The sequence below is a fragment of the Corvus cornix genome, chromosome 9 (genome assembly GCF_000738735.6).
Source record: "Corvus cornix cornix isolate S_Up_H32 chromosome 9, ASM73873v5, whole genome shotgun sequence".
Taxonomy (NCBI): domain Eukaryota; kingdom Metazoa; phylum Chordata; class Aves; order Passeriformes; family Corvidae; genus Corvus; species Corvus cornix.
In genome coordinates this window covers 410,658-436,958 of record NC_046339.1, presented here as the reverse complement: position 1 = coordinate 436,958, position 26,301 = coordinate 410,658, and the positions used below count along the sequence as shown (strand labels likewise).

Sequence of the window (26,301 nt, the reverse complement as noted above, 5' to 3'; positions counted from 1 at the left end):
AAATCCCAATTCCAGACAGATTTTAAATATGAGATATATGCAGGGAAGGAGGGAAACAGTTTCAGACTTATGAAAACAAAAGCAAAGAAACAGCCGCTGATGTCATACACTTACAGCCCCCCGCCTGCCTCTCCCCCAGCAACAGGAAAGAGACGGCTCCGGGCTGTTCTGTGAGCACTTATTTCTTTCTGCCACCACTCTTTTGGGTAACTTCCACGTGATTTAGCTGTTTGAACGCTGAGTTTAACTGCGTCAATCAGCTCATTTGAAAACCACAGCCTGGGCAGAAGGTCACGCATCACCGGCTTGGGAGAGCAGTCGCTGAGGGACATCAGAGCTTTGCAGACCAATGCTCAGAAGACCCCAGGCCACAAGGACAGGTACGTGATCTCGCTCCCTGTCTGTCACAGCCTATTTAGATCTCCCTAAACGCACAGCCCGAAATCCGACTGCCAAACGCTCCGGAGGTCGGGCTCAGCTTTTGGCAAGCCACCCCTGGCTGTGCCAGTGGCCAGCGTCACCTGGTCACAGCCCTCCAGGGCTGGGTTGGCCGGGTACCCCTCGCCTGCGGAGGATGGGGACAAGGCAGGCTGCACCGCGCCACGGCGCAGGAAACGCCAACGCCGCAGACCACCAGCAGCACCAAGGCCCAGGCCAGCCCCGCTCTCAGGACGAGACACACCTGCAGAGAGCCAACTGCAAGGAACAAACTGCTTTCTCCAACATTTTAAACCACTGGAGGATCTGCAATCATTTTGCTTTAAAAACTGTGCAAATCTGGATACAATTTTACAGATGAAATGACATGTGCAGTAGTTCTCTTATATTGGATGTAAAAATTAGGTACGATATACAGAAATGGAAGTGTTGCAGTCTGACGCCACTCAAGACATAAATGTGTTAGTTCCAGGAAATTCAAAGGAACAGCCTTTCCCACAGCCATTCTCTGTAGCAGACTGACACAGTGCAGCAAACAAACAAAATCCCCTCAGTCTTGGAGCTGCATATTTAGTTAAAATAGGACAAAAATTTTCTACTTTACTTTTCTACTGAAGCCTACAAAGAGAGTGAGCAAAATTATTTATTATCTGCTTCTTTCAAAATGTGCTTTTTCTAAAGGTTTCATAAAAATATACAATTAATTCATTCTCTGTTCAACTGCGAATGGAGAGCAGCTTGCAAACCTTAGGAGTGATCAGGACCATTTGCCCAGCCATCTGACAGATCTGTTTATTGGCTGGACAAGGCACTCCCTCAGAATTCCCAGCACATTTTTACAGAACGAGGGTGCTACAAATACTACTTTTTTTTAGGCATAGTTTCAATCCTTCAAAACTTACGATGTTTTAGTATGATCATTATTAATCAGATGCTTAAATAGATTCAAACCTTTTTCTCTAGCATTTTTGCTGGAGGAGGGTGTTGAACCAAACACTGTCAGAAAAGTTCCTGTAGTGGAAATGCTGCTCAGAAGGCTCTATGCTTTCAGAAAAAAATCCTAATACATTCCTAATTCTTCCAGCATGAGAACAAAGCCCTCCAGAATATTTGGGAAACAGCACAAAGAGAGAGAAAAATATTTCTTCCTAATGGTATTTTTTTCTTAGAATTAATCAAACAAAATTCTAAGAGAATTACCACTGTTGCTCAGGAAAGGTTGATGCCATTGATGTCCTCTTGGTTCTTTTTGTAGGTCCTTGATACCTCCTGTCAGAAAAGCCAACTCACACAAGGAGTTTACGATGTCAAGCAACATTTCTGAATGTCATCTCTATGAAGAAATGGAACCTTTTACCTATTTTTACTACTTGATTTTTCTTATGGGAATTATTGGAAGCTGTTTTGCACTGTGGGCATTCACGCAGAAAGATAAGAAACAGAAGTGTATGAGCATCTACTTAATCAATCTCCTCACTGCAGATTTCTTGTTGACTTTGACATTGCCCGTGAAGATTACTGTGGACCTAGGAATTGCATCCTGGAATCTGAGAATATTCCACTGCCAAGTCACGGCCTGCTTCATCTACCTGAACATGTATTTATCAATCATATTTTTGGGATTTGTGAGCATGGATCGCTGCCTCCAGCTGATGCACAGCTCTAAGATCTACCGCATTCAGGAGCCTGGGTTTGCCAAGACGTTGTCTGCAGTCGTATGGATCATGGTTCTCCTCGTAACTGTACCTAACATGGCTATTCCCATAAAACACATTGAAGAAAGACCTGGCATAGGCTGCATTGATTTCAAAACAAAATTTGGGAGAGACTGGCATGTGTTCACTAATTTCATCTGCACAGCAATATTCCTGAATTTCTCAGCTGTGATACTGATTTCCAATTTTCTCATTGTTAGACAGCTCTACCGCCACAAGTACAGTGAGAGTTACAGCAGAGTGAAGAAGGCGCTGACCCACATCCTGCTGGTGACGGCCGGGTACCTGCTCTGCTTCGTGCCCTACCACGCCGTGCGCATCCCCTACACGCTGAGCCAGAGCAACACCATAACCAGCTGCCCCCTCAAACGGGCTCTCTTCAAAGCCAAGGAGTCTACCTTGCTGTTTGCAGTCTCAAACCTCTGCTTTGACCCCATTCTCTATTACCACCTTTCCAAATCGTTCAGACTGAAATTCACGGAGACGTTTGCAGCCCCCAAGGAGACAAAGGCCCTCACGGACGCGGAGGTGCAGCACAGCAGCGAACAGCAGATGTGCAGCCCTGACTGCAAAGCACACGAGCCCACCTGCAGCACCAACAGCTGCTGGGTGACTGCAGACGTGGGCACCACAGCCGACAACGCTCCTGAGGAGTCGTGAGCCCAAGCAGGAGGAGAACACCCCATCAGTGAACACCCATCGCTGTGTGGCACGCTCACACAGCAGCCCTGAGCATGCACAGCCTTCAGGGATGCCTTTCACAAACAGCTCCGTGAACAGCGGTGACCCACCGGGACCAGCAACGCATAAGAATACGTGGCCAGACTCAACTGTACCTTGCAATTGTTCATGGCAGACACCTGAACTCACCTTTACTAAGTTAAATATTGTGCATTTACTATATTAAATGACTTGGTGCTATCAAGTGAAGAAAATATTTAACAGCAGTTCTCCAGCTGCAAAGCTGATTGGACAAGATTAACCATAAATCATTTTAGAAGGCATTATTTACTCCAGAAAGGGATTTTAAACAGCACTGAAAATTATTGTATCTGCTTACAGCACACCTGCAGGCTTCATAAATAAACTTCTTGTTCTTGCCAAGTTCCACTGTCTCTCCTTGCTGCTGCCTCAATGAATATGAGAAAAGCTAACAGCATGTTATTGCAGAAAATTTAAGTGAATTGTAAAATGAAGATAAGAAGTGTAAGTATCCAGCATGTTCTCTTTGTTTGATCTCTTTTCATATAAATTTATAGAACAGCAACTAGGTTTATTAATAATCCAATTTACAATTACCTCCAAGTCAGGCAGTACCACGAGGTGCACAAGCACCGGTCACTCACCAGGGGCAGGGGGAAGGGGTGGCACTGGTCACTCACCAGGGGCAGGGGGAAGGGGTGGCACTGGTCACTCACCAGGGGTATGGGGAAGTGTGTGGCATACTGCAGGTGCCGAAGGAGGTCATAATTGGATGGGAAAATCAGTTCTCTCAGCCTGTCCCTCTTCGCTGACTTCTCACTGGTGACTGAGATTCTTCTGCCAAAGGAAGGGTTCACGCTCTCACAAGACTCCCCAGGCATCGGAGAAAAGGTCTGAGACATGTAAAGCAAAGGTTTGAGTTAAGTGTAACCTCCAGCTTCTGAAATCCAGCAGCTGCAGCCAGAGATAGGATTTGTTCTTGCTCACAGTCATTTATTAAACATCTGAGGTTTTTCAAAGATGGACAAAGCAAGGGCAGTCACAGTAAGCCTGAGATTTAAGATACATATACAAATTAAATCTCTGTGCATATCTCTGTGGTTATTAGACAAGTTTTAACCTAGAGATATTTAGTCTGGGAAAATGTATTCAGATTCTAAGGAATCTCCACACTCATGCTGCTGTGACATAGAAACCACAATGAGCTGTTCCAGTGACTGAGGGAAATAAAATGAGAAGGGCAAAGTGGGAGTTGACAAGAGACACTGTAGGCAGGCATGGACGTGCTTGAAACCACCAACATGACAGATATCAGGCAGAAACAGAGTCCCAACATCCTGCACGTGATAGGTGTGGGCACAGGAGTCCATGAAGAACAAGGAGAAATCCAAAGGAAGAAACAGGAGATTCAAGAGTCATGCAAAATAGAAAGGGAAAAGAGGAGGAAACACAGTCAAAGCATAAAACTATCACTTGAGAAGCAGATGGCATCAGTGGGGGTCCTCAATGTCAAACAAGTGGGGAGCTCTGCACATTTATTCGTGCTTTGCTGTAACACTAAATGCTCAATACACTGGGGCCGGGGGCAGGATGGGGAGCAGGGACAGGAGTGTGTGTGAGTGTGCAGGGGGACAAGCAGGGCAGCACAGAGGGGCAGCACTGTCCCACAGCAGGGATGCAGAGTGATGAGGCAATACACTGACACAGAGACAGCGGGGACTGGATGCCAAAGGCCACTGGCTGTGGATGGAAGGAGCAAGGTGATGCTGGAGCACAGAGGGACATTCAGTGGAAATGGCAACAGCAGCCACAGGCACCAAAAGCATCACAGGCATGCAGAGAATCAAAGGCAAACATACTGGAAATTCTGAACTAAAATCTGCCTTAAAGTCACTCTTGTCTACATCATCAAAAATACCAGCGGTTCCTGAATCAATGCTCACATGTTCCATAATACCATGATCCTAATAATTGTCAGAGAGAAAAGCAAGTATCAGTCATATTTTACTGAAGATCCATTTAACTGATGACAGGTAAGCCCAAGCACTCCAACTCTTTCAAAGCTGTGCCTTTCTGTTTGTCCCGTGTTACTCAGATCCCCAGGCAGCTGCCAGTTCAGTACATCTACACCAAAACAGCAATATTTACATAGAAACTAAGCTAATGAATCCCTTTTAGACTTCTCAAAGAGAAAAAGACAAGGAGACAGAGATTAAACCCCCCAGTATCTCGTATCTGAAATACTGATGCTTCGGTGAAAACCCACGTTTCACAAAGCAGAACAGCAAACAGGGGAATAGCATGAAGTGTTACCTCCAGTTTCACATCAGGATCCTTAGAATAGTGTTCACCCACAGCTGCCCCATTAGGGGAGCGTGGTCTGGGAGCTGCAGTGGTGGACAAGTCCCCGCGAGATATTAAAGTGCACATGTAGGCATCATGAGAGAAAACATCATGCCGAGTGAATTCTGAGAAAAGCAGCACCAAATTCACAAATTCTGTCTTCTCAAGGTCACTGCTTGGGTCAGCTACCCAAAAAAAGAAAACAAAATAGTTAAACTGCCATTTCAGCTTGTAAATATTTGGGTTTGAACTATCCAAATTGCAAACTCCAGCATGGTAATTTTCAAGACCTACTAAAAAGATCTTGGGAATCTGCATAGGTTTCTCCTTGTCTCCAAAGAACAAACCATTCCCCATCTAAGCTGCACGGTCCTGTCAGTTTCAGACATGGGACAGACCTCAGCGGGTTCCAGAGCATCCCACCCATACCCACCTGCCCCAGCTAGGGACAGGGGCTCAGCTGTCAAGTACAATGTTCAAACACATCTGAAAATTAAACTGAAGGAGGATGAGGGCCAAGGACATTCCTTGTGTGAAGAAAAATTAAACTGAAGCTTTGAATTGTAACAGGCCACCCAACAGCTAGCCCTTCCTCCCAAATTACTGTCTTACCTACATCAGTTTTGCAATCATAACAGAAAACTTTATAAAATATTTGCAGAGAACTTGGGATCTGCGTGCCAGGCCTCCAAGATGTAAAAGCAATATATTCATTTAAGTTTGACAGCACAATGTAGTTTACCAATTAGAGATGCTCACACATACTAAGAAAACAATTATTAATATAAATGCATGTTACTTTGCTAGCACCAAACAAAGCCAAGAGAAAGACAACATAGAAAATGTTATTAAGTTTTCATCTGTCACAGCTGTATTTAAACTGACTTGTTCTTTGCCACAGAAGGACTTGCAACATTGAGATTAACAGAAAATAGCTTTAAACCACACCAAATCTATTGCACAACGAAAGAACTACCAAACCCAAATCATCACCATTTACTTAAAAGGAAATCAGGCTTTAGAGTTCGAATTAGCCCAGCATGTAACACTGCTGGTGTTTAGCCATCCTCAGTAGGCTGCAGCACAGCAGCTGTGAGCAGCCAGGGTCAGAACGTGTCGCTGCAGCCCCAGGTCCTGCTCATGCCAAACCCCCTCAGGAGTGAGACTGGGGGTGCGGGGAGGAGCATCCCAAAACACACACCTGAGCCCAGGTGAGCTGCCCTCCCTCAAATACAGCCCCTAGGTGCTTTTCATTTTTGGAGACTCAGAAGCTCAACCACACTAAAACCAACACAACACCCCAAAACTTGTCCAGCTCTCCCAAACACCAAAGGACATTTCAAACACGAGAAACATGCCCAGCTCTCTCCCTCCCCTGCCTTGCAGAGCTCCCCAGACCACAGAGGCCAGTACCCCATTCGAAGCAATCACAGCAGAAACACAAAATTTACTAACACAAATAGTTTAGTAAAAAAAATTTACTAAAACAAATAGATGATTTATTAAAACCAGGATCACCACTGACAGAAAAACAGAACACTGCCAATACCTCTAAGTCTGAAACACATTTTTAAGAAGTTTCTTCTTTTTCAGATGTTGAGAGTTTTCAGTACCATGTTTCAAACCACTTAAAATCCCTTTTATTTTAAGGACATTAGGAAAAAAAGATGCCTTAACCCACAGTACTTAAGAAGAACCAGGAAGAATGCTATCAGGTGCTATCAGGAAGTTTTTCCAGACAAGATACGTCATGGAGCAGCCCTCAATGAACAAAGAAAATGTCCTTTTTTCAATCCACTATCTGTCAGCCAACAGCTTTTGACTGCAACACTCACGTGCCATTTCTAAGTCAGTCACTGAGAACATGGAGATGACAGAAAGAGACAAGTTCTTGGTGTTAAATATGCACAGAGTGCAAGCAATTTCCCCAAATCTCACTGAGCTTAAACAGAAATAAACACATTTTAAGCAAATTTTCTTTTTGTGGGGGGGGAAAAAAAAAAAAATCAAAACCCACAGAAGGATCCTATAGCAAGACAAGAAATCTAAAAACAAAAAATGTCCATATGAAAATAGAGCCAATACAGAAACTGAAACACCTGCTACAGCAAACCATTAACTTCAGCATCCAGGCACCCTACCAGCTGTTTCTGACCTACTCTGGAATATCTGGAATTAGTTCATACTCACATAACGAGGGAGCTTGTGTATCCAAAAACCGTAGCAGGACATTCTGGAAAACAGGAAGACTGGAACCTGTCAAGGAGGCTGAAGACAGAGATTCCTTTTCATCTAGGACTTCAGATTCACCACATTTCTGCACAGTTAAATAAATAAAAAAGCATGTCTCTATACCCAAATGCACACAATATCCCCAGCATTTGCATTTGAGGCCACTACACATGTGACTGTTTCTTACCTCTGCATAAAATCCAGACTCACTCTAGAATGACAGGCTTTTCCTATTAACTAGTTTGGTTATTTCTAAGGTGCTTTATTTAATTATTTTGGGTTACTGACTGGAAAGGAACTTCCAGGACCACTGTGAATAAAAAAGGAAGCTTCTCTTGTCTGTGTAAATTACAGTTTGAACAATGACCAGGGCAAAGCCCCCTGCTTTGGGTGGATTTGGGTGCAGTGAGGCAGAAACAATGTAGTGACTCCATTCCCCTAAGCTGGTTTGTGGTGAGGGCAGACAAGGCAGAGAAGCTTCGGAAAGCCAAAGTCTTTCTGCAGCTGTGGGAGTGCTCTCACCTGTCTGTCCCACACCCAGGTGGAACAGACAACACACATTACTTTGCTGGGGACCTTTTTCTAGGAAAACAGTGCCCAGCAGAACTCCCAGTGGCACAGATGGGCGAGGCAGAGGCAGTGCCAGGGGCCACAGGGACACTGCCCTGCTCCAGCCCCACTGCAGGGCAGAGCTGGTGCTGCTGCAGTTCCAGATGTGGCAGCTTAGGCAAGCTGGAGTGGGATCTTCTGCCACAACAGACAACAGTTCACATCAGAGATGGCACTACAGCACCCTGCTTCTGCAGGACCTCATTTCCCCTGAAAAGAAAGGAATTCTACAGAATGCAAGACTTAAAGTTACACTTGAATTTTGCCTCAGATTGGATCTTGGCTTTGGAACTTTCACAGAGTCCCCCATCAGGTGACAGCTACACCCCACTGGCCAGACCCACAAGCCCTCTGTAAGGGACTCCAGCTCCTCTGGCATTCCTCTAGTTGGGCAAGCAGCTCACAAAAGTGAAACACTTTTTCTAACAGACATAAGTCAGCTAACACAGACCTTCCTGAGTTAGGCTGCAATTTCTTACTTTAAATAGAAGGCTTTTTCATGCTAAACTTTTCTAGAATTTATAAACTGTAAATTGATGCCAAAGATCCCCAGTCCTCCAAATGCCAAATTCACTCCTTTTGTTATGAGATTAAAGTGAGGCTTCCTTAGAAATATCTACCTCTTTAATCAAACTGTCACACGGTGCTGAAGTAGAGACAACTTACTTCTGCCTCAATTTCCGCTTGCCTCTTCTCCAGGAGCCTGGCCACGGCCATGGCCCTGTGCTTCCCAGACCTCTTACAGCTCACGGCCCACTCACAGAGCAGCATCACCACGGCCTCGTCGTTTGGGGCTACCTGTGCAGGGCAGAACAGACAGAAACCAGCTCACCCACACAGCCCACGAGCTGATCTCCGACCCAACAGCCTGCAGCAGCCAGCACTCTGCAGGAAGAAAAGCTGAATGAGCTGGGGTTTGGTCTTTCGATGCACACATTTGCTGTCACCTGCACACATTTGCTTTCTTTGCAGTATTTTCACATGAAATATAAGCTGGAAGCCAAAGAGGGAAATCCCCAGTTTTCATACTGCTGAGACTCAAATCAAAATTTTACTTTATGATAAAGTTGCTTCACAAAACCAGGGAAGGGTGATGTGCCTTGTGAGCAAGAGGAACAGTGTACTCACAGAGCCTCCCAGCCCACTAACCACACGGGATTTACGTGCTCCGTATGCTCATTCTTCCAGACCTCCTCTGTCTGTTTCCAGACTGACTCGCATCCCACTGACAGATTACAATAAACAAAACAAAACACCCCCTCAACCTCTAAAGGCATTATCTGTCAGATAGCCAAGGCTGAAAAACTCCCCAAGAGCTCCATTTTATTTCTGACATTTTTAAGAAACACCATGTGTCTGTAGAACCCTGTGTTTACAGAGCAGCAATGGGATGTAATGTGCTTATATCCAGTACTTTTTCCTTGTCTGCTCCTGAGCTGATCTCACTCGTCCCTCCCAAGCTGGCCACCATCTCTGAACACTTCAACATACCAACCTGCAAATTAAAGAGATGTGATTTTCCTTCCTTCCCCAAGGTCACTGGAAGCTACACAGAGCAGTGACCATCACAAGGGCTGGAGCCAAGCATGGCATCCTCAGCAAGCGAATACTTTCCTCAAAGTGATTGGGAATTACAGACCCGAGAGCATGAAAGTTCCTGCTTCACAGCTGTCCCAACACCCCTCAGAAAAACAGAACATAAGTTTGTGCTGAACGAGGCTGCTGTGTACACACACGTGTGCATCAGAGAGGTTCCCTGTAAATACACTTTAACAGTAAGCAAGAGATACTACACAACTAGGGCAGGGGGAATGGAGGAGGAGGGGAAATGCTTTTCTCTTACCCAAATGAAGCAACATGGTGACATCACCACTGCTGTGGTGAGATGCAGTCAGCTACCCACACAACCATGGATGCTATCGATTTCTGAAGACAATGCAGAACACTCAAAAGACTCTGATGCTCTCAACTGATGCAGACTTTTGTTGGGACCACCAGAGCCATTCCTACACACTGGGTTCTTGGAACACAGGGCCCTGGCAGCAGCTGAGACAAGCAAAGCTGAGGGGTCTGGCCATCAAACATGTTATTTTGCTTTTGACTGGAGATAACAAATATGGAGCCACACTGCTTCCTGTGTCACAAAGGCTGTACCTCAGGGCTTCCTCTCTTCCAACACCACATTTACTCACAGACACTCAGAATGCATCAAGCAGCACCTCTCAGAATAACCAGCCTTTAGATTTGTCTTAGCTGGGGTCTTGCATCTGCAGCTGGTCTGAACAAGCACAGAGCACGCTTCAGAGGGGCTCAAACTGCTACCTCAAAGAGCAGCATTAAGGTCACATTTTTACTCTTAAAATTTCAGGGGCAGGAAAACAAAAAGATCAGTTCACACATTACTAAATGACAGTGTTTTGTAGGGAAGACAAGACACAAGGAACTGAAGCAGAGCATGGGTATGGGCATGCAAGAACAGCAGCTCCCTGGGCTTGAGGGAAACTCTCCATGGACAAGATCCTCCCTCAAGACTCCCAAACTTCCACAAGTACTAGTGTGACAAAAACACTTCAAGGTGACATAAAATGGGAGAAATTATCTACAATACATAGCACACACCCCTTTGAAGCAAGAGATCAAGTTTAGACAACTCATTCCCAACATCTGTCATTTATCCATGATCCAAAATAACTGTAACCTCCTGAAAGCCTCAGTCAGACCCTTCTGGAAAAAACCAAAGGCTTCATTATCTCCTGTTTATAACTGGAAGCAAAGGTGGGTGAAGAAAATTAGAAAAGAGTTGGTTTGGGTTTAGGTTTAAAAAAGCTCCGCAATTAGTAACACAGGAACGTATTAAAAGGAAAGATTTCCACGCCTCTGTTCCCGAGGAGCTTGGAGATAGGACAGCTCATTACCTTCGGAAACACATCTGTATATCTGCCACACCAGAGCTCTCAGGCTGTACTACTCTATGGACAAACTATCCTCAAAGCTTGGGAGGTTAAAACCAACTAACTGTGCTGCAACAGGCAGTGCAGAGTGAAGTACAGGACACAAAACGCTCCTGACTGCAGCCCACCAGGGCCCAAGGCAAGTGCTGCACATACACAGCAGCCCTGACAGCAGCCCAAAGACAGTACCATCTGCACATTTCTTTAGAAGATGAGACCATGTTCAACAAAACATTAACCCTGCTTTAAAAGTTGTCTAGATTAAAAAGAAAAGGCAAGCTGTGTGTTCCTCTTAGGGTCGCTATCAGTTATTTAAGTCACAGAACAAATTTTTTCATTCCAGAGAGATTTTGTACTTTAACTCCTTTAGATGAGCAGGAACCTGGCACTGGATTTCCTAAAATAAAAAAGGAAGAACAGGTAACTAAGCAATTTGAGCAACCAAAGCAATGCTAACTGCATTATTAAAACTATTACAAGACTACTCAGAACATGCTCTATTTTCTCAGCACTTGGGGAAACAGACTGATTCTCCAGATATTATTTTGCTCATCTTGTCTCTCTTTCCTGTCAAGCAGCCCAACACACTCAGATTTGGGTCTCTCACATAGTTACAAATGTTAAATTGAAGCTCCGTGACTTCAAGATCCGTCAGAGCTCCTTTCCCACAGTGGGGCGGGGAGTTTTGTTTGTTTGTTTCATTTCCAGAAAAGTGATGCCAGAAAGACAAATATCAACTCTCTGCATTTGTCACAAGCCCCATTCGTGAGAACCACATTCGAAACAGGACTTTTTCACTCTAAAGTGAAAAACATCTCTTGGCATCATAAGAGTTCAGATGGACTTCAAAGACAACACGAGAAGCAAGACTAAATACAAGTGCAGAGCCCTAAGCTTTAAAAGCAGAACCCTGAGTGCATAAATATCCATGGAGTTTCAGGATTCTACATAGTGATTTCAAGAAATTCAACATCAGTCCTTAAAAATCAAACACTCTTCTGTCCTCCAGTCACTACTGCACACTGGCTAGAAAATCCTGGTACCAAGCTGCATGCACCAGGTATCCCCCACTGCTGAGGTGCATTTCAAGCTATACTTAACCAAGATGTATTTTGCTACACTGGAGACTGACAAGTTCAAGAGTCCCACCAATCATTCGAAACCAAAAAGTATTAAGAGGTAAAAAAGCTATTCTTTCTCAGTTCCTTTCCATAGTGGTACCTGTGACAGACTATGACAGACAATAAAATACATGTAGTCCAAATGTTCAGTGAAATTTGAGTGGGATTAAGCCCTAGGAAAATGACAGGTGAACTCACTGAAGAGTTGTTATAGACATGAGAAAGTCACTATTGCACTCTCCAGCTCACCCTTCTGAGGACTCTGTTTCTGCCCAAATCAACTCCTGCCCTCACAAGGACTCCTTGCTAACTGGGGCTGCAGACGAGTCATGGGTGTTCCAAGTCTGGACTAGTGTAAAAACTTTATTCTAATTTAAAACTGTATGTTAGCAATACAGACTGTTTACTGCATTTACACCGTCACAAAAATCAGCACTGTGAAAATCATTCTGGAGCTGTGCACAAGAGATTATTTGAGTCAAGGAAATGTCAGACGGAAAATACTTGTGGCCAGAAATAAGATCAGTAGTTTTCTCTGCAATCCCATCTAAAAAGAAAGTGAATTTACCGCTTTATGACACATCATAGGTTTTGAGCCCTCCTACTCAGGCAAATCTCCTGAGGAACCCACACAAGTCAAAGAGAACCAGAAATGGGAGGTCCTTTCATTGTTCTGTGCACACTGCCACACTCACTGGGCAGCAACCCTGTTACTGCATTCATTGTGATGTTACATCTTTATGGGCCATCAGACCTTCCCACCAAAACAATTCAACAACTGCTATTATTATTTGAAACTTCATGAACAAAGAGCTCAGCCTCTGTCAGCTACACTAAGTGCTGGGTTTTGGGTTGCACACAGCCTGATGGGAGCCCCTTGCCTGTATGGAAACCTGCCACACAAGGGCCAGCTGGGAGAGAATCACAGAATCATTACGGCTGGAAAAGGCTTTTAAGATCAAACCATTAAGACGGCACTGCTAAGTCCACCACTAAAACACGTGTGATCCATGATTAAGGCTCAAATCAAGACATTAAAACAGGAAAAATAGACAGGAAATAGGTTCCAAACATGCTTCAGTTGGGCTCACATCAAAACACAGGCAGCAGACAGCTGTCCTTCAACGAACATTTTTAACAACACTAACAATGTCTGTAGGCAGACATCCTAGTAGTGGATATCCTATTTACAAAACGAAAATCCTTACAAGCTTCCATGAGCTGCCAGCTGAAAACAGTGTACACGGCCTCGTGATTTATGGCCTCTTCTGCCAGTGAAAAGCAGAAATTTATTAAGGGGAAGGAAACTAGAGACAAAAAAAGACAAACAGACCGCACGTGGTGACATCCGTGGGGGCGCGGGGAGCGGCCGACATCCAGCAGCCGTGGGGCGGCTCGGCAGCCTCGGCAGCGCTCCCAGGGCTCCGCAACCCTCCCGGGGCTCCGCAACCCTGCCGGGGCTCTTGCCATCCATCCCCCACGCCGGGGCTCTGCAATGGCTCCCCCCGGGGCTGGGCAGGGCAGGGCAGGGCCGGCCTGCCAGGTGCTCACCGCAGCCTGCCCAGCAGGTGACACCTGAGCCTGCACTGGTAATGTGGATGTGTGGGCTCCCTGACCATGGCAGGAGAATGGAACTGGAAGATATTTAAGGTCCCTCCCAACCCAAACCATTTTATGTGGCTTTGGAAGTTCAAATGTCAAATGCACAGGCACCATCCATCAGGGACTCTGCACCAGGGCCAAAAGTTGAGCTTGAGCCAAGCAACAACTAAGTCTTGAAAATTCCAGATGTGGTTAAGAAGCTGCACATAATTTGGCAGTTTAATTTCTTCTCAGCTCCAAATCTGGTAAGGTAAGGCTAAAACTTTCAAAGCTCAGTTTTCTTCTCTCAGAAAGAAGTCAGCACCTTCTCTGCTTCTGCTCTCCCTCGAATCTCCTGTGCCTGCTGTGCAAACACAAGCACACTGCTCTCATATCCAACAATGCTTTATTGCCACTCGTCATTCTTCACTGCACAGTACAATGTGATGCCATTAGAAGATTTCCTGCAAATCAAATGGACACACCTGCATAAAAATGTCTGGTACCCTGAACTGGGGAGCACAGCTCCAAGGGGCCAAAGCACCATGTTTTCAAGGCAACCCAACCTCAACTCATAAAGTACCATAAGACAAAGGCAGTAGTGGCAGACGATCTGCATTAAGAGCAGAATAACGAATTTCAGAAGTTTCCCTACCAACACTGTCTTTTTAAACACAGGGCGTTACTACAATTGTATCTGGAAGTCAGAAAAACTTTGGAACACAGACAGGGAGAAGGAAATAAAAAGAGACAAATACATTTGCAACAGCACAAAACCACACCATTCAGCTCCAAAAGCAAATGAAAACAGAAAGCCAGCACCCAAATGATAAAGCATATCACACCCTACCTGTTCAAAACCACAGCACATCCGTGTGCTAAAGTCCTGATGTCACCCAGGCATTAGGGCTAAGAACTTTCAGTGACTTCCCCTGCCTGCTGTGACAGCTCTCCTTCCTCAGCGTCTCTCTGATTACCATAAAAGTGTATCGGGATCACAAGGACAACTCTGGCAAGTGTTTCACTCCATCTTACCTGTTCTGAGCTCCACCTAATGGTTTGCTGGCATGTCTGTCTCTCTGGAAATGCTTCCAGATGTGTGATCCCCCCAACACTACATTCTGCTTGTTTAATGCAAAGCCATTAAAGCACTGATTGACAGTGACAATGCAGCAGGTCTGTGCAGAGAGTCCTGAACTACGACCATCACTGGCTGAGAACACAGCCACTGGCAGAACACGGGTGGAGTCACAAAACAGACCCACTCGTATTTTCCACTTTCAAATTTTACTCCAACAGTGTATATTTAAATTCAGATATTTCTTTTCTCCAAACACCTTCCAAGGAAATTCAGGAGTTTGGTGTTATACATAGACCCAGTGCCATTATCATCTGCACTACACACACGCTAAAAAAAAAAAAGGACTTAAAAATTCCACGGATTACTGATTAAATTTTTTATTGATCTCTGGAAATGGGTTTAGGAGCGGGGGCAAAAATATCAAAAACTCCAGGAGTATGTAGTTTTAGAATATTTTAGAATATTTAGAATATTTTTTAGAATATACTAAAAAGCCTAGTAATTTATTACTTGCTACAATAGATACAGACGTTGTCAGCAAGGCAATAATCTGGAATTTTACTTGGCAGCATCCAAAAAAAACCCTTGCTAGATCATTTCTCCTGAGGTTTGCAGTACACAGAACTGAAGAATACGATGGCAACAGCAAAGAGCAGTTGCATCCTGTAACCCAGCTGCCCACTAGTAAAGAAAAAACCACACCAAGAAGACCCAAAGCTTCTCTATCAAATAAACACACAATTCATGTAAGTAAAAATTAAATCCATTGTCGATAGATTATGAATTGAGAGGAGACTGCAGCCATTACCTCTTCGTTATCCTTACTCTGATTTGCCCAGAAGATCTTATGATAAAGTGTCTCCATGGAATTGCTGGAATCTGATCTGTCAAAACAATGCCGATCCAACACTTCCAAGGTGTGCAGAACCCGGCTGATGGTCACCCCTGGAGATGGGAGTGGGACAGGAGCAGGGCAAAAAAAAAGGGTTTACACAGGAAGACATTCACCTGGCAATCTATTGCTGGGATTAATGGTAAGGCAACAGAATTACACTCATTATACTGTTCAAGGAAGAACAGATGTAAACCCTAAATCTCCAATGTTTGTTTGGAATTGTCTTACCTGCAGTTGACTCTTGGCACTTGTCAAACGACCACCGCACCTCCACAGCATGGCCTCTTTGCTTTATCTGCTGTTCTACTTCATAAATCTTTGCCCGAACCTGTAAGAAATAGAGCTGCTAATTAGCTGGTGGTGGGAAGTGTCAATTTCCACGTCAAGCCTATGACAGTTCTCAGCAGGAACAAGGTACCCCACAGTGTTCCACAACACTCCCTACATTTGGGAACAACAAACTGAGGGACATTCTGTTCAAATCTTCTCTGCTAAGAATCTTCTTGCACAATAAAACATCATCTCCTTTCATTCCACCCAGCAAAACTTAACTTTCAGCATGTGTGAAAAGTCACATCTCCCAATACATACACAAAGCTTCCTCTTATTTGCCATTTTACATCTTTAAGTAATTTCAGTTTAATAACAGAAAACATCTGAATGTAAATAAAATTCCTGATATTTTCCCCAAAGCTGTCCCACAATGAAGGTCAACACCAGCACAGCACTAGCCTTGACACTAGACTCACAGAAATACCCAAACTTGGCTGCAGTCCTAATGATCAAAATGGTTACTGGGATATAAACCAAATCTTAATAATCTGGCAAGAAATAGCTCTTACCTGCTGATTAAAGGCTGAATTTCCATCTGGCATAGGTAAACTAGATGGAGCAACTTGAAGTAAATCCAGAGGTGAGCCTGGATTAATGTTCTTATTTTCATTTGTGGAATAATTCCACACCAAGGCACTTGGGCAACAAAGAGTTACGGTCTGCAAGCAATAGTACAAAACAGGAGTAATTTCTTTTTCCAAACATGTGTGATAGACAAAACCTACAATAAGAGTCCATGAGATCAGAATCACTTTGGGTCCAACTGCTACAGTGAAAGAAATAAGACAGGCCTATGCACAACTACTTTAGGAATTTCCATTTGAGGAAATACAACTACTGTTTTATTTTCCTTCTTCATTATTAAAAAGAAATAAATTTAAATATATGCATGTTCGATTTCCATTTGTATTGCTTTCATAACAACATCAAAGACCATCACCAAAGGTTCATTTCAGCTAGATCCTTTCTGCAAAATGGTAACAGGCTTAACAAAAAAGAAATCATTTGTTGTTCAGCTTAGAGAAAGAAGCTACATGTGAAAAATTTAAATTTAAGAAATTCATTAAAATCAACTCCCCAGTCAAGACTTGAAAGCATAAAGGAGTAATTTAAATGCACCATGAACTTAGCATTTTGCATTGACAGGCTTCAAAACAGTCATTTTACAATGGCCTGTCACAGGTACCACCACCCTGCAGCATTTGGTACCAAGCAGAGCTACAGCAGAATCTTCTGCTCTTTGGGGTCAGACCTTCAATATCATCTGAAATGACACAAGTTGACTCATCTTATAGATGTTTATTTTTGAGACTGTTGGATTGCTTCTTGGGAAGCTCCCCCAGTCCAGATCTGGACTAGAAAACAGCATCTTGACAAACATTGCCTAGAGAAACATTCCTCTGGAAAGGTGGGGAGCCTGTCTGAATCCAGGCTGAGCTATGGACCCATGTGACGGCATAAGGGAAAGGGGGAAAAGGAGAGAAAAGAGCAGAACAAGCACACACAAACCCAAACAGCAGAGGCTGCGCAGGAAGATGACCAGCTGTGTTGCCAGTAGAGAATCGCTGTAACACTGCCAGAGGTCACAGCATAGCCCAGCAGCCCAGGACGGAGACAAACCCAGCATTCCCAGAGCAGATCCATGTTCAAGAGGAAAAAAGTCACAGCACACTGAGAACCAGAGAGAATCTAACCTCCTGGCTCAGGCCCCCTCAGCAGAGAGGGACGAGGATACTCTCCCACTTCCCTTCCTCAGACAGCACCAACACACCTGCCCTGGGAACAACCCTGCCTGCCTCCGGGCTCTGGACTTCCCACACTGCAACGTCCAGGGAAAGCTGCAGCCCTCAGAGAGGGAGCTGCTACTAGGAGAGCTCTTTGACTGAAACAGACTGCCCAGAGCGTTGGGGTAGGCGTTAAAACCCAGCCTCGCATCGTCCTGCGGAACCTGCTTTGGCTGACCCTGCCTAGGGAGGGCACAGATCACATTATCTGCAGAGGTCCCTGACCTGTTCCATGATGCTGTGATCCCATGAGCATCAGCAGACTCCTGGTGCCAGCAGCAGGATATCTCTGTGCAGCCCCCAGGGAGAGACACTGAGCAAACAACAGCAGGAGGGTTTGGGGAAGTCTCACTAGATCAGGGCTCAGGAAGGCAAACAACCACAGCTCGTCACAAGCGCCCTTCTTCAGAAAGTAATTACTCTCTTGATATTTCTGTGATTGCCAAGCAACGAACACAAGCAAGCAGACTCTTCTGTTCTACGGTCTTGAAAACTGGAGAAGTTGGTAAGGCAATATAAACTGCCCATAAAACTGACAAAACCAACATGAGATGTCCTACAGTGGCACCAGGCATCAGTGACAGGCTGGAGACAGCAAAGGAGCCCTCGCGGGCCGGGGCTCGCGGAGGTCAGCGCGGTGCTGTGGCTGCCCAGCCACGCTCAGCAGGCACACACAGCCAGGCAGGACCACGGGGGTGACAAGAACAGGATGAGATGCGTGGAGCAAACCCTCTATCCCAGAAGGAAGGCCTGGCCATCCCAGGCAGCAGAGCCACTCCTTCCCCCAGCAGAGGTGCCGAAGACACACAGACACCACAAGCTTCTCCAGGAGGCTGCTCCATTGTGCCTCAGCAGGTGCAGAGACCCCCCACCCACTCTCCCCACATCCATCACCCTTTAATGGACACAGGTACACTTCAAACCACAGCTAGCACACCTTGTCCCACCCAAACCCCACTGTTTTCCAACACACTGAACGGACATAGCCTTGAAAACAAAGAGCAGCAGAGCAGTGGCCTACCTGCAGCATGCAACTGAGTCCATACACCAGTGGACGGTGCTGAGGGCAGGCGAGGAAATCTGAGCAGGTCATCTGTGCTGGGCTCACCCCAGGGGCAGTCGGACTGGGCACTGCCAGGGGAGGGTTACTTGGTCCGAGGATCATGTGAGGGGAATGGGCAGCTCCAAGGTTAGGCCCATCGCTGAGCAGCAAGGACAGGCGTCTGGCACAAAAGTATGCAAGGCGGCGGGACAGGTAAGCTGACTGAACAAACTCTTCTGAGTACTGAAATTTAAAAAAATGCAGTTTATTATACGGTCTGCTCCGTGTACCCATTTTCCTTGACAACCTAACAGTTGTCATGCATGAACTGGAAAGAAACACTTCCAATGTTTAGGATTCCAGAAGTTAGAAAAGAATAGCTCAAATGTACATCTATACTTCTTTCTCTTAAAAATTTCATCTGCTTTCCAGGACCAGTTACAGTAAAAGATTCCCTCTACCAAACTGAGTCAAGGATTATAAAGCATGAACATCTCATAGGCGTTTATAAACTCCAATCATGCACCAAACAATATTTATATAGATTTTATCACCACAAATTTAACAGGTGTGAATCACACTTACACTGACTTTGGCTTTAAAATATACACGTACCTGCAACATCAGTGGCAACAACAGCTTCAGAAGATCATCATCAGTGGGTCTGATTTTTTCCAAAACATCCAGTATCCATGTCAAATACTCATGTCTCTCGAGCATTCCTTCCTTAAAGGATTTCAAATAACACATCACATGTTACCTGGGAGCACTCAACAAGCAGCTGTGTAATTCCATGGTTCATTTCACTCTGGTTGAGCCCTCGGTACCCGTGTCACCACAGAGCTACCAACTCCCTCAAGCACCGCTGCAGCCCCAGCGCCGCCAGCAGTGCCACAGACAGGAGGCCAGGCACAGCACCCGTGCTCTGCGCAGCTTCAGCAGGGGTGACTCCCTCCCAGAAACCTTCCTGCTGCTTCTGCCCTGGGCTGGAAACAACCAGAGTGTTCTGCTGCACTAGAACCAGGCAGAACTGAAAGCCCGGCCACCACTCCAACACCTGAGGCTTCATGTGCCACAGTGGCCTCAGCCTGAGCCACGGTCACTGAAAACACCCTGAAAAGATGGGATGATATATGAGAGGGAATAATTGAGTGCACTGCTGCAATTGCAATCAGGCAGACTGAGCAAATCAGAGCTTTTTCAGCCACCAAATCTGTAAAAGGGATTAGCATTTACAATTTATGCAAGTCTTATGACAAAAGTTACCACTGAGTTCTAAAATTGGATTTTCCGAGAATAGTTACTAAAAAAAAAAATCCCTGCACTCCTAAAAGTATTACCTGAAACATATAAAATGACAGTTTTTCATTGTATTCCCACTGCTGCAGGGCTTGTTCCACCTCTGAAGGCATCGCCACAGAGCTGTTGCCTTGGCTCGAAGTTCCATGGTAGAACTCTGCAACCTTTGCCAGCTGCTCTCGGAGGTATTTGGTTACAATTTGAGTCCATTCTACAAAATACGTTTGCAATTAGAAAACTTCAGGTGATCAAAGGTTTCCTGCACAGTGAGAATTGAAACAAAGTTACACTGTCTTTGTCACCAGAAGTGTTTGTCCCCAGCCTTACCCCTGCATCTCTGGCAAACTAATGGGGCTCTCCTGTGTGCACCTGCTCTCAGAGCTGTCAGTGTGCAAGCAGCCTGCACTGACACAGCTGCGCCTTTAAGGAATCGCCTGTCTCATCAGATTTCAACAGTCAGTCACAAAACTGCCTTGAAATAGATAAAATAAATATACTACATTACTTCCTTCCATCTGAAGCTTTACTGCTTTCCCCCTTCCCCCTCCAAACAGAGCCAACAAAAAACTGATTGGAAATTTGCACAAACAATAGGTTATAAAACCATTCCTTCTGCAACCACTCTGGAAATGCCAGCTTCTCCAGGTTTTCACTCTGACAAGGCTGCAGCAGCCCAGCAGCAGTTTCTGTGGTCAGTGTGACCAGCACAGAGCAGGTCTGCATGGCACAGTGAAAAGAGGAAAAGAGGATTTGTAAGGAAGGAATTCTCTCAGCAGCAACTGGAACAATCCAGGATATTTGTGAATATCTTGGAGACAAACCTCTGGCAGAGCTGTGTCTATCAGCAAACAGAACATTTAACAAGAGCACCCTCTTTTACGACTCCATAATGCAGTTGCTGTGACAACCAGAGCTGTTTACTGTCAGAGCTACAGAAACCACCACTCTCAAACACAACTCTTTTCACTGTCCACTGCCCATCTCAGACTCCAGCTAGCACATTCCTTCTTTTTGCCTTTTGCATCTGTAATTGGCAACTCTGTCAACAAATACAGACTACACATTGGAAGCTTTTCTACCCAAACCCACTGGAATTTCTGGATGAAGCTAGTGGGGTTTAGTGTTTTCACAGAGCAGTTTAACTACATTTACATCAAACATTCGCTTGATTTTGGGAAAACAATTTCAAATCCACTAGTTCAAATTTATTTCATGTGACAGTATGAAAGAATAATTTTCCCAAAGCAATTACCAATGTCTCTGTGCCACTGCGTTGGAAACAATGCAATACCACCTTTCTGGTAGCCAAGGCGTAGATATAAAACACTCTGGGAAATGCCAAAGGCTGTTCAGTAACACACACGAAACTACCTCCCAAAAAGCTCTCAACCACCTCTGCAGAACAGGGAATTTGGACAGAGGACCAAATCTTCAGTAACCCAGCTCAGAACATGCGCTGATAAAGCCACTGGCCCCTCAGCCCACAGACACTGCCTGGCCTCACTCGCCCCCACTGTGAGGGGGGTACCAGAGCAGGAGTACCTGCCAACCCCAGATACACACAACCACCTTGCACCCTCCCAGGAAACACGAACCCCTTTGCTATGAAGAGCTGCTACTCCCAGCCAGAGCAAAGTAGGTGTAGATACACGATTACAACTAAGGCATGGACAGCCTTAGCTTTCCCCACCTCCTCCTTACGCCCCTCCCATGAGGGCAAGTTGGCAGGAAGAAGCAGACATTTCTCCCAGCATTACAGAGATGCTGCTAAACAGCACTGAAATTGTCTATTCTGAACACAATGTGTTCAGAACACACCCTTTAAGAGTAGTCCTTAAAATACATAAATTGCCAGCTGTGTTCTAATAAATAAGATTTGAAATTTGCACATTTCATTATGGGCATTCTAAAGTAGCAATTCTGTTCAGCCCCAGGCAACATTTAGCTTGGCACAGCCCCTGCCACTCCTACCAGTCCCACAGTGACCGGTGTCGGTGCTGAGATGCAGCACAGCCATCTCCTCAGGTGCTGCACCTGGAGATTTTGGGAGGATTCAGCTGGGAGCAGAAGCAGCCAACCAGGCAGTAGTTCTGTTCCATGGCTCTTTGTACTCTGACACATACTTCAAAGTGAAACTGATTTTAAAGCATTTTTACTCCAATTCCCACTGCAAAGATTCTTCTCTGGACACCCAGTAACACCACAGCCATGAAAAAGAGAAGCAGGCCCCTTCAGCTATTACCATGCATGGAGACATTAAAGACATTTATTTACCAATACTTGGGTCAGTGGCCTGGCGTTTCTTGATTTTAGCTTCAGAAATAGCAGCATAGTAGGCACATGTCATTTTGATAAGCCATGCCGCTCGCAGCAGTGGCACAGAGTATTTTGCTAAGTAAGCAAAAATATCTTCTTTTTTACTGAGAATGGGAACCTGAAAGAAAACAGGCAGCAAGTTACAGCACACAGTCCAACAGCAGCTGGCTCCAGCGGGTCATCCCAGGCCTCCACTGCTCAGCCTCACATAGCCTGGAGGGTGGCAGACTCTGCATCAGCCCAGGAACCCACTGTGCTGACAACACCAACTGTCCAGGCACAGGGGAACTCAGGGATTGACAAAAAAGAGACACTGCCCTACAGTCTTCCAGGCTTCATCAGGAGCATCCTTGACCTACTCAGAGATGCCTACAAGGCCATGAGCAAACCTCTCAACAGCCACTGACATCCAAAGTGCGGAGAACATCCTCTGAGCTGATCCTCAGTACCTCTGGAAAACAGAGCTCTGTCATGGTTTTGGGTAAGGATTCAACAAGAGAAACATTCTGGACATGAAATGTAGTCATTCAAAGGAACTTTGTGCCAGTTAGATCAGCAGTTGCCCCTTGCTCAAGCCCCCTCCTTGCAGAGAAGGCACACTGCACAGCCCCAGCTGCCTCCAGCACAACGCTTCATCCAGCATGCTCCAAAATACTGCGCTATTCTTACAGCCCAGCCCAGTAGAATCCAATAGCCAGGAAACAGAGGAAGGATATTCTGATACCTTTTTTGCTAAGAGAGTCAGGGGTTTACTTCCTGCCAAATCCATGAACCAGTTGTGAATTGCACTCTGAGACCGAGCAGTCACCAGCCAGTAGTTGTCTTTGGCATTTACTTGGGGTTTCTTCTTCCCCGTGTCCTGGAAAGTGTTAAGTTTGAGCTTTTCTGCCAGGATGCTGCTGAAGTAAGCACCGATCTGGGGGGGGGAGAAAAACATGTATGACAATCCAGTAATTAAGTATCTACTGTACATTAATACACAAGGATTTCCATCTGAAGGGATGCAGTCCTCGCTCCAGAGCAGTGCAATGGGATCACACTTATTCCCTGCAGAGAGGAGAGGGGGGGTTCAGAATATCAAACACCTGTATGATACATCTGCATTACCACTGTAGAGGCTGTGGGTCAGCAAAAACAATCAAAGGGACCAGGGCTCAAGGCCACCAGGGCTGAGCTGCCCCTTGGGACAGCCACTGCATGCCCAGAGCTATATCCTGCCAGCCAACACCTGTTTGGATCCAGGCCCCAGTGCAGTGGAGCCTAAGAGAACATTCCTCCCCTCCTGCCCTTCATGGCAGCACAAACTGCATAAATACACACTTTTCACTTCTGTTTAGATCAAACCAGCTGTCACAGGAACTGCATCCATTGCCTGTCTATCAGCAGCTACAGCAGCCAAAGTTTCAAAGTCTCAGGGAACCTCAGAAGTCTGACTTCTACTCAAAGCCCCTCTGCTACCGCCCGGTACCTCCACAAGGAGAAACTTTGCAAGATTTGGTCCCCTGGTACCTCAATCCCAAAACAGCAGGAAAAAAACCCAGAGGTTTTATTTCCAATGTAAGCTTATTTGCTTTTCAGAATGACTATAATAGGAATAAATAATAGGCCTGCCAGTCAGAATAATCATCACTGGGTCATTTTAAAATATAGGGGAAGCCTTTAGGAGATACTGAACTTATTTTGGTAATTCTATACTTAAATATTGAAAGAACGACAAGCACTTCCTTGTGAATTTATGTTCCACATTTCAAACAGTTCTGTTCAACAGTCAAAACGTGAATAATTAATATATGAGAGAAAATGCCTGCAGGTAGCATTCCTAGGGAAAAAGGACAATTCAGAAGAAGGTAACAGGAAAACTTTTAAAATTTCAGCAATAGCAACCCTGTCATTTACATGCATCTCTTCCTCCACTAAAAGAGTAACACTGTATACATAATTTCATATTTTCTAATAAGTCATAAGAAGTTAGATTTTCAAAGTCAAATAGCAGAAAATTACTTTGTCTGAAAACATTTTTATAAGTTTCTTGATAACATTCTCCTTCCAAATGCTTTCTTCCTGCCTTTCCAACAGGAAAAAAAAAGAATTACAAAAGAGTACATTAATCTGGACAGATGCTTCAAAGAAATATGGGAAGGCTTTTTCTAAACAGCTATTATTTTCAATTTGCAAGATAGTAACCAATATTTTAGTAAATTTTATTGCTCTTAAGTATCTTAAACTTCTTTGATTCTCAAAAACAACCACAGAAGAGCTAAGCTAAAATTCACTAAACAGTCCAAGAATACATTTCCAAGAGATCTGGACCATAGTGATCAGTTTCTCCTGGCAGAAAATACCCTGGGGAAACAGATAAAAGACCAAAGCAAGCTATAGACATGTAAGCACCAGGGACTTCCAGGGAAGGAGGAGTCACTGCTGTCTCAGTAAGTCACGCAAATGAAAGAACAAGAGCAAAAGTGTAATGTCCCTTGTACACTGAAGTGTGCTAGTTGTGTTTTTTCCTTGGCATCCATGGTTTCCTCTGAAGACTGATGACAGCAGGTAGTCCAGCATTCTGATATTCATTCTGTAATTAACTTTCATACCAAGACTTCTGACTAGAAAGCCAAGCATTCCAGACCCAAGTACCACCACTGTCAGCTTGGTTCCAATTTCCATGAGTGCACCCAGACTGAAAGGCCCTGTCTTACCTTTGAGGTGTTGATGACAATATTCCTGGCAGATCCATGCTCATCTCCAGAGAAGGCAGGCTGATTGCTGAAGCCTTGCTTTACATTCACTGCTGTAAGCTCATCCTGTAAAGAGTGTTTTAAGCGCAAAAGATGAAATGACAATTTAAGAAGTTGCATCATTCCAAGAAGCATGCTTTTATACGGAAAATTTTTGTATTTGCTAGTACATCACATTCTGTGTTCATCTGAACACTCAGAGCCCTCTGCACACTCACAGGATTTTTGGCAAAGGGAACATGATGCCACTGTTACCTTCTGGTCCCCATCAGGTGTTCACTTCACTACAGACTTGAGGCCATCACTTGACAGATGCTGCTGGTTTTGCTGACAAGGAACTGCTGCCCAGGAGAAGGGCAGCAGGAAGCAAGGCCTCTATAAAACCTGGAGCACCACTAGCATCCTCTGTAAAACCTGGAGCACTCCCCAGCACACAGCCTGAAATTTCCCTTGTGAAAGTGGTGTCAGACCACAGCCCCCCCTGACCAGCACTGGGAGAGCAACACATCCCCCTCTCCTCAGATACCCTGGGAGCAGCTGAATTGCTCCACAGAATGCTGCTGCACACTTCTCCTTAGCACCAGAACCCTATATGTCCCTACCCCAGCAGGAAAACAAGCTTGTATTGTTGTTCTGTTGACAATTAAAACATTTCTATTGTGGTTTATGGGCCCACCATCATCATTTGAGAACATCTACTGAAACAGGAAACAGATCACCTCTAGTAAAAGCAATTCCAGGTGAACATCCAGCCCTGCTGCAACTAAACCCACTTCTTTTGGAGCTACTTCTGCAGTGGAAGCATGACTGGTCTCCTACTGCACTGTCAACACACCTTCATTTTGCTGTTTATTGGTACTTAGGCAGGCTTGGCTGGGTTGCATTCACAGCAGGAACACACAGCAGGCAAGAGGGGGGTCAGCAGCATTAGGCACAAACACACCCCCAGGTCTTCGCAAATTTCCTAAGGAAGCCACATCCTTCCCTATCTTCACTCTGTGCCTTCACCAAAGTTAATATTCTTCCATGGAGGCTGTGCCATTTGTTCACTCATTCAGGATTACATGCCTGCCAGACAGGTTTTCCTACACCAGTTGGATGGGAACTTGTTGGGTTTTTCCAAT

The 26,301-nt window shown here is 45.0% G+C and overlaps 2 protein-coding genes across 2 annotated transcripts in view; one reads left to right on the top strand and one right to left on the bottom strand.

Moving 5' to 3' along the window:
• MED12L (mediator complex subunit 12L) overlaps positions 1-26,301 on the bottom strand; it is a 102,132-nt gene that overhangs the window by 70,544 nt on the left and 5,287 nt on the right. The window contains exons 2-14 of the mRNA XM_039557032.1: positions 25,139-25,243; positions 23,167-23,358; positions 22,401-22,560; positions 20,168-20,337; positions 19,443-19,553; positions 18,807-19,070; positions 16,511-16,660; positions 15,897-15,996; positions 15,582-15,718; positions 8,706-8,837; positions 7,389-7,515; positions 5,169-5,383; positions 3,572-3,748 (exon numbers count right to left, since the gene is read on the bottom strand). Coding sequence (XP_039412966.1) covers positions 3,572-3,748; positions 5,169-5,383; positions 7,389-7,515; positions 8,706-8,837; positions 15,582-15,718; positions 15,897-15,996; positions 16,511-16,660; positions 18,807-19,070; positions 19,443-19,553; positions 20,168-20,337; positions 22,401-22,560; positions 23,167-23,358; positions 25,139-25,243 — 2,040 coding nt within the window. The remainder of the gene's footprint in view (positions 1-3,571; positions 3,749-5,168; positions 5,384-7,388; positions 7,516-8,705; positions 8,838-15,581; positions 15,719-15,896; positions 15,997-16,510; positions 16,661-18,806; positions 19,071-19,442; positions 19,554-20,167; positions 20,338-22,400; positions 22,561-23,166; positions 23,359-25,138; positions 25,244-26,301) is intronic.
• On the top strand, positions 110-3,249 carry GPR171 (G protein-coupled receptor 171). Its single transcript, XM_010397459.4, has 2 exons — positions 110-380; positions 1,694-3,249. The coding sequence occupies exon 2, from the start codon at positions 1,743-1,745 to the stop codon at positions 2,811-2,813; it is 1,071 nt and encodes a 356-aa protein (XP_010395761.1). The 5' UTR covers positions 110-380; positions 1,694-1,742; the 3' UTR covers positions 2,814-3,249.